The sequence below is a fragment of the Centropristis striata genome, chromosome 7 (genome assembly GCF_030273125.1).
Source record: "Centropristis striata isolate RG_2023a ecotype Rhode Island chromosome 7, C.striata_1.0, whole genome shotgun sequence".
NCBI lineage: Eukaryota > Metazoa > Chordata > Actinopteri > Perciformes > Serranidae > Centropristis > Centropristis striata.
In genome coordinates, this window is record NC_081523.1 from 24,170,737 (window position 1) to 24,179,854 (window position 9,118).

Sequence of the window (9,118 nt, forward strand, 5' to 3'; positions counted from 1 at the left end):
AATATTTACCTGTAATGCTCCATGTTTCTGCATTCAAAGAAAAAAAATCACAATTGATGAAATTAACATACATTTATTGTCATATGAGACTGTATATATAAGTAAGTTAATGAGTGAATACAATCTTTTACACATCTTTTTTTCTTTCAACTTGCAGCTGGCATGTCATTCACAAGAAATGTAGGTTTACACAGACACTTGGATGCCAGTGAAGAAAACTGAAGAAGGCCAGTCTGAAAACACAACAGCTTCATTCTGCAGTCGGGTGCCTTTTCTTCACCTCTCAGCGGTAGGTGGCTCAGTCATGCTGGACTCCCTTTAGTGGAGGACATGCACGGCAACTTTCATTCTTGAAAACACACTGCGGTCCCATGCACAGAAAGAGAAAGAAAAAAACACTTCAACATGGGTTTGTTTTGTTTTATATGTGGCCTTTTCCACATGTAAAGTGTTGACTTCTGTAACAGAACAACATGCAACTGTTTTCCTGCAAGATGCAATTAGTGAGGAAACAATACACTTAGTACACCTCGAAATCCTAGTGTGTGTGTGTGTGTGTGTGTGCGCGTGCTTTAGACAAGCTGTTTGTTTACTTAGCCACTGATTGCTATATCCTATGTTAATATGGGAGTCCAAATTACCAGAAGAGGCTGAAGCTAAAAGCAAAAAGCACCTGTTCCTCCGTGATTGCAAACATGGTGTTTAAACACTAATGTGGCGAGCTGCTGCAACCCTCCATATTAGGGGAGGTTTTTTTTTCACATACATTTTGGTTACCATGTCAAATCAGAAATGTCTCCTGATCCCACCCAGACATTCCTCACTCTGCTTGGCCTCGTCTTCTTCTCAGCAGAGGGCTGTCATTCACATCTCGTCTCATCCCACTCACCTTTGTGTGTGTGTGTGTGTGTGTGTGTGTGTGTGTGTGTGTGTGTGTGTGTCCTCATGATGATTTACTGTATGGAAATATGATCTCACTCAGGCATGAAAGGAGTTGAGACTCCCTGTTTTGACTTTTCCTCTCTCATATTTCTGAGATAAAACCGTCACTGTACACTCCATTTATCACTCTGTTGAGAAAACACTTCATCCTTTGCTGTAAAACTGTTTTTGGCTTGTCTCAAATTACTCATCAATACTTGAATATTGTGTAGTTTTGGGAAAGTGTAATTGAATATTTGGCAGCATTCTTTTTTATAAATATTAAGGTTATGTGAGGCTTTTCAGGTGTGATGCTACACATCAATATTGGTGACCTTAAGCAATATTCCCCCTAATCCTTTAATATTTGGTTTATGAGGTTGGCTTCAAACCTGCAAGTACTGATTTTTTTTAACACATGGTGAACTTGTTAGCAAACAGTTAACTATTTAAACTTTGAGCCAATTCAGAGCAACATTATCGCTCATTTGCTGCTATTATAGGTATAATATGTGACATTTCTGCATTAAAATATCTAAAAACGAGGAGTATGTTTTAAGTGAGGTTGAGTTTAGATTATGCCAAATGTTTCCAGGAATTATATGATTTTCATCAAGGTAACGATACATTTCATTTGGTCGCCTGTCAATGACATCATAACCCCTTGGTGTATGTGTCAGCAGTGTGGATGTCTGCCAAAAGCTGACAAAAGTAAATACACTTTTTATTAAGTCACATTCTTATGATACTCTTTAGTCTTTGGTTGTTTTTAACTTTATATTTTAACCAGATGAAGGATTTCAGTCATCAAACATCTGCAACTTTAGTTTTCAGAGAAACAAGCTGAGCTAACCAGTTTTGTTCAGCTGCTTCGTTTGGGAAAGAAAGATGCATCTCCAAAAAACAACTTTGTTTTCAGTTTGTGACATTTTAAAATTGTTAAATAATTAGTTTAATTAGGAGGAGGATTCTCTCAACCATTAAAGAAACACTTAAAGATATACTATGCAGAAATAGTTGATTATTGTTTGCACATTCAAACATGGCTGCTGGCTCCACAAAAGTAAAAGTTTGTTTCGTAACATGCTTTGTCCACTCTGCCATTTCGCTGATGCCATATTTAACCGCTATTTTCATAGCTTTGTGTCCAAAGTGTTACACCCAGGAATGTTCTAAACACAGCAAAATGAAAAGAAATGAGAAAACACAGGCAGAGGTGTACAGGTCTGCAGGGTCTCTGCAGATACATACTTATAGTGTCATCAGCAATAATTGAGAAGAATTATTTTCATATGAATCTATACATTGTTTTTTTCTGCAAAATCCAGCATAGTATACCTTGAAGTATATATGAAAGAAGTGTGTGTGTTTGCCTGTGTGTGTGCGTGTGTCTGTGTGTGTCTGTGTGTCTGTGTGTGTGTCTGTGTGTGTGTGTGTGTGTGTGTCCGTCCACCCCACCTCCTCTCCCACACCCTCCTTGTTCCTTCCTGCTTCCTGTGAAGCTGTCCGCTGCACAGGAAGCCTGGTCGTGCTACTGGGTTGTGAAGAAAACCTTTTGAGTCACTGAGCTGTAAACTCGGCGGACATGCAGGAGAAAAGAAACGTGGTGTTTTCTTTCTGATCCCCATCTCTTACCTCTAACATTGTTTCTCAAACAAACGGCTCATGGGGTCTTTAACTCTGTATACAAAGCCACGTTTGTCCTCCATGTTTAACCACCTGCTGATTCTTGGCTTTACTATCTATGAGTAAGCTCCGTCCAGCTGGGACTTCTGTATGCACCTGCTGGCTCTGATGTAAGTCTGAGTCAGAAATAATGTTAATTAAGTCCACTTTATGTTATGACTCACTGGCTGATGGTTGCTTTAAAAATCTGTGTCATTTTATAAAATTAGAACTTGTAAGCTAACTTTCCGTAAACTGACTGTGTAGTTGAGGGTGTGAGCCGCTCGGGGTTGAGGGTTGTGAACCCCCATCAAATGCTGGGGACTCTGCTTCGATGAGATCATGCCTGGTCAGTGGAGGGAAGTGACTTTCGACTCCGCTGACCCGAGGCCAGATTCAGAGTTCAAAGTTCACGTCATTAGAAACAGCTCCCCAACCCTGCCCAGCCTCCCAAAAAATGCACAACGCTGATTGGCTGCAGAACAAATCTGAAACCAGTACGCAACCTGACATGAACTTAACCATGTGGCTGCCGGGCTGATGGAGGTCAAGTTTAGAGGTCAAAATGGTTCCCAATTGTGTTATGTCATCTCTTTCTATCTCTTAGTTATCAGCAACTTTTACCTCCCAATTATTAACATTTTCACTACCTTTGACTGGAAGTTTGTTTTGCGCAACATGTATGGTATCACTTAACATCTGATCTTAAAACACAACACAATGAAACAAATGTGTTTCTGCTGTCACAGCTCTTTTTGCAGTGACCATTACAGGCTTTAAGAAAATCCCTCCTTCATCTTCTAGACTGCTGTGCGTGTGTGTGTGTGTGTGTGTGTGTGTGTGTGTGTGCGTGTGCGTGCGTGTGTGTGTGTGTGCGCCAGACCTTTTATTAGGCTCATCCATACCACCACATTATAGGCACCCGTAACCAAGCAACTGCAGGTTTTGGCTGGTTACCATGGCGAGCGCCCATTGAGTGACGTCGCTGGCCCTGTTTGCCTCTCTTCTCGCTGGAATGAGGGCCTTTTTAAAGGTGCCCCCCACCCCCAAGTCTTTCTACACACACACACACACACACACATACACTCACTTAACCCCTTGCTCAAACTCTCACACACACCCCCACACACACTCCCAGCGCTTCGTCACCCTCTGTGTGGTGACTAGAGGAGTGGAACTAACAATCCCACAAAAACATCTCACTGAGGCGGACCAGACTGGACCGTACAGGGAGTGTCTTTGTGTAGAAAAACCCATACAGACCCCAAAGTAGGAACGCCTACTGTAGCCAACCACGAGTGCTGGGCAGTTACGATAAAATCACGTCATAGTATTCTAAATAACATTTCACTCAGTTATAACAAAGTTTAAAAACATTATCTCTCAGCTGACTGAAGCATGAAAGTAGGGATACAAGTAACCATTATTCTTTTCATTTTCAAAAACTTAAAAGGGATTTTCTCAATTAATTGATTATTTGTTAAAGCCCATGTTAAAGGTGTAATATGTAACTTTTCCGCATTAAAATGTCTAAAGACGATAAGAGCTATGTCATATGTTTAGTTGGATTGCATACTTACATTATGCCAACTGTTTCCGAAAGTATTCAAACCCAAAGAAAACTGTAATTTTGATCAAATGGTCCGTTTACTTTGGTCCACTCTCAGTGGTGTCATATCAACCTTGAAGTCATAAAATAACTTTTAATCCAGTTTTAAGCTCTTTTTTTACAATAATTTTTTTTAATTCTCTGCCATTTTTAACTATACTTTTTTAACCAGAAGAAAGATTTTAGTCATCAGACATCTTGATCTTTAGTTATCAGAGAAACAAGCTGAGCAAATGTTAGCAGGCGCTAAGCCCTGTGTCTGTCAAACGGTATTGAAGAAACACTTATTTTATCACTGGGTCTGTTTGTTTTGGAGATGAGGAAATCCCTGTAGATAATTTGGCTATCCATAAAAACTTCCTTAACGATGAACATTGAAAGAAACTGACTGCAATGGCAGAAATGGTGGAGAGGACAACAACTCCCATGATCCCACGCTAACAACATCACCCCACTCCGTCTTCTATTATTGTTTTGATTGAGAGACCCTAGCAGCACAAAAGTACATATTGTGTTTAACATACTCAAAACCCAAAAACACTCAGTTCAATGTCAAATATCAGTTCAATATCAAATACAAGGTTGCCCATAAAGTTGGGATAATTTAGTTTTCAGACACAATCCTCTGTTAATTGTGGTTTCATTTTCATTGTGATATGTTATGAAGAGACTGATCAATAAACTTTTGAGAAGATATACACTTTGTCTGTCAATAATACATCCCATTGTCACAATCATTTAATGGAAAAAGGGAAAAAATATATTTTATTCATACTTTCATTTGCTTTGAAAAGCTGGAGCCAGTGCAGTTTTACCATTTCTTATCTATATAATTACTTTAACAATCATTAAAATAGTTGCTTATTCATTTTTTATTGGCCAACTGATTGATTAGCCTACATGAAATATCATTCTTGACTTTGGAAATATAAAATATGTTCATAATTATTATATAATATGATAAATCAATCATTATCATTAGACATCATTAGAGTTCTACGCATTTTTTTTAGACCTTTCATCCAAAACCACATGATAATCAGCACATGGAGTTTGCTCTTTTAAATTTCACAACTACATGCTTGTAAATGTCAATTTGTCTAGAAGGAACTTTTGGACCAAAACACTTGTCTGATATCAGACAGAACTGTAAACGTGTTACACCCCGTTTACATCTTCAGTTGGCAGATTCAAAGATCTGGAGCCAGGCAGCCAAAACACACCAGAAGTCCTAAAGGTGCTGTGGGTCAAACAGGAACATAACAACATTTTATATCAATATTAGGTTTCTCTGTGTGTGCAGCTATTATCAAATGTAAAATACACGATCGCTCAAGTTGGAATAAAATATTTGTCACCTCTTTCCATGAAATGATGGTGACATTGTGATTTATTACTGACAAAAAGTGTACATCTCCTCAAAATTTTATTAATCAATCTCTTCCAAACTTATAACAATGAAAATCAAACCTCAATTAACAGAGGATTGTGTCTGAAAACAAAATTATTCCAACTTTATGGGCAACCGTGTATAATAACTGGGCAGGAGCATTTGTTGTGAATGAGGAGGATATTCTAAATAATAAATAATACAATTAGCCTATAAAAATATTTACTCTTGATTTCAGTGGCTTGTCCATGAGTCACATACTCCCCTGACTGTATTCAGACTTTCTGCATAGCCATATTTTCAACTTTTCAGAGGGCATATGACCTGTTAAGATCCTTAAGTGACCATGCAGCACAAGAAGTATGGATAAGCTTTTGTAATCCAGTCACAGTGTTAAATCAGAGGACTGAAATGTATTTTGTTTTTGTATTGTGAACCAGTTCTGTATATTTCATAACTTTTTTGTAGACAGTGTCAGTGTTTGGATAAACGTGGTGCCATCAAGCAGCTGTGGATAAACTAATTGCTTTAAAGTGGTGATGCGTAATCTTTTTTTGGTCCGTTTTAGCACCGCCCTGATGGAGAGAGATGGGTCTGACGACGGATAAATGGAGTGACTTGCGGGAAGACGATTCCAGCAACTTCTCTATAGCACTAATTTGGACGCTTTTCATTGACTGCGAACGAGGAGTGGTGGGGGTGGTCTGAAATGGGGGGGGGGGGGGGGGGGGGGGGGGGGGTTGTGAAGTATTGTGAGCTGAACAGCAGAGCCCCACTCTAGCTGAATGGGCATTGTCATCTGGATTTCTAAGGCTAACCAAAATACTTTCTCCCGCCGTGGGGGTTTATGGATTCACGGTGGGAACTGCGTGCATTACGCACAGCCATGGAGAGCTCCTCTGCCTCTGCACACCATCACAACTCGGTTGTTTTGTTTAAGAACACACTATTACTTAAGATTTCAGACAATATATTCAGTTTAATCTTAATAAAATGACACAGTATTGCATCTTCATATACACGAATAATGAATCATTACATCAAACGTCAACAAACCAACAGAAAACAAAGTTTATTCCTAGAATTTCTGACAAGAAAAAACTTCCTGCGATGACAGCGATGATGAAAACATTGCAGGTGTTCATTGCAGCCGAATAACGGACTCTAACATTTCATGATCAAAGACCAAAATTAGACTGCACACTTCACAGTCACCGCCATCAACTTCTAAACGACACAAAAGCCTGTTGGAGATTTATTGGGGCTTTAACGTGTGTACACTTTTCTCCCTTGTTCTTTATTGCTATTGGACATTGTTGGAGTCCTCAACATGTCGGCGTAGTTCCACTAAAAAGGAAATAGGTCTTTGAATGTGTGGGAGTGCAATCATTCTCAGCTACTGTACAAGTTTGTGCTGAAAATGCACATCAAGGCAAAAACAACAGTGTGTATATTCGATTGCAAGAGTTCCTCTAGAAAAGAAAAACTTTGCGGTTACAGCGGTAAACAATTCAAAATACTAATAATTTCGAAGACTTACAAAAGCAGGTACCTAACAAAGATACTCCTTTCGTCGTGAGCTACCCTTTGTAGTTGATAGTCTTTTTTAATCTCCTGTAGATACAAAAAGGATTTGTGAATTTGTGGTCCGAGCGTATTAAGGGCCAGTGTAAAAACAGCAGATGTGCTTCCATTGATTTTTAAAGTTCAGATTTCTATAAAAACAAAACTGCAGGTGCAAAGATAACGTCCTTCAAAAACAAAAACAGTTTTTCAAAAGCTGCAGGTCACTTTTACGCACCGCCTGCTGTGAGCCACATAGCTACACATAATTCCTCTTATCATAGTCCCCGTTCGGTGTGGCTCTCTTGGTCGGTGCGTATTTTACCGAGTATCCAGAGCTCCCGCTGGAGGGACATGAGCAGCACAGCAGCGCTCCACCGATCAGCAGCAGCGCTGAGGCCGCCCAGCCGATGTAAAGCGCAGCGCCGATCTCCCTCTTCGTGGACGCGGGCACCTGCGGGTTGTAAAAGTCTGATATGATGTTGTTGGCCATCCAGCAGAGAGGCACCAGCACAAACAGACCGCTGATGATGTAGATGACCCCTCCGGCGTTCACCACCCGGGCTTTGACGTACTCAGCGCGGATACAGTTGGTGCACTGCGCCCCGGCGATCACCACCATGAGCCCCACCACCCCCATCACCGAGGAGATGATGGTGAGCGCTCTGGCTGCCTGCAAGTCGTGGGTGAGGGCGAGGACGGAGTCGTGCACCTTGCACTGCATCTGGCCCGTACTCTGCACCACACACGACATCCACAAGCCGTCCCAGATCGTCTGCGCCACCACGATGTTGGCTTCGATGAAAGCCGTCACTTTCCACATGGGCAGCCCGCACGAAACCATCACCAGGAGCGAGCCAATTACGCACAGCGATAGTCCCAGAATCTCCAGTCCGGCCGACACCATTTTTGCTCTTTACGTTCAGTCAAAGTCTGCCTAAAACTTTTCTAACTTTCCCTAATTTATCTTCTTGACAGCAAGGTGTATTTCTGCTCTTTGCCTCTTCGTTCTCGCCTCGATGTACAGGAGCGTCAATCGTTAGTTGCGCATCACTCACCGCATTTACTGTGAGATGTAAGGGACAGCAGCGCTGAGTCTCTTTGTTAGTGTGGGGATGTGAAAACAACTGGAATCACAGTAGCACCGGACCACGAATATCTGCGGGGTTGGGGGTGTATGGGCTCGAGGAGAAACTTTCCTCCAATCAGATATGGCCGCATCCTCGAGGGACCAATGAAAGCGCAGGGAAGTTGTGAGGCTGAATAAAGCGGTCCAGAGCGCATTGTGCGTTTGAACAGTTATTTATAAAGAAAAGAGCAGGGGGGAAAGGAGAGGGGGTGAAGGCGCACGGGGGGAGTTTTATGGGTACGGAGTAGTTGAAATGCAGTGGTTGGGTGAATCACGGCACTTGTTATTGATTTTTCAGACATGGAGGCTAATGCCACTTGTCTGTGGTATACATTGAGGCTCACATGGCTATTTCACACCCATTGTGATTTGTATGAGGCTCTTAACTTGACGTATTAAAAGAGGAAACACAAGGGGAAAAAAGCTCATATTGATTTTAAATATATTCACTGCCTTTCTGTTTCCTTACTTTCTACAGAAACATATAGGCTAAAAAAGAATTAAGGCTTCCTTTGATTGGAACAAGTAAACATTAAATTGATCTTTTGGATTATCCAAAACACTTTGATTCTTGAGAACAAGTTCTTTCTTTTAATCTTTATTTTATAGGCTGATTTATTATGAATTTTATTTACGTTTTATTTTTTATTTTGTTGGAGGAGAGTGGAGGGTTATGCGTCACGGAGTAAAGAATCATATGGGAAATGTAATAATTTGTCAGTACCTTTATTGTAAATGTGTTTTTAGACAACCTATTTAAATTTCAAAATTAAATTCACATAGCCTGTAAATTTAGCCAGAGCATGCTTTATGCAATATTTTGCGTTGGAATAAGTTTTGA

General features: G+C 40.6%; 1 protein-coding gene across 1 annotated transcript; it reads right to left on the reverse strand.

Annotated features, from left to right (window-relative positions):
* Positions 1-6,544: 6,544 nt before the first annotated feature.
* On the reverse strand, positions 6,545-8,271 carry cldn5a (claudin 5a). Its single transcript, XM_059337719.1, has one exon. The coding sequence runs from the start codon at positions 8,053-8,055 to the stop codon at positions 7,408-7,410; it is 648 nt and encodes a 215-aa protein (XP_059193702.1). The 5' UTR covers positions 8,056-8,271; the 3' UTR covers positions 6,545-7,407.
* Between the last annotated feature and the right edge of the window lie 847 nt (positions 8,272-9,118).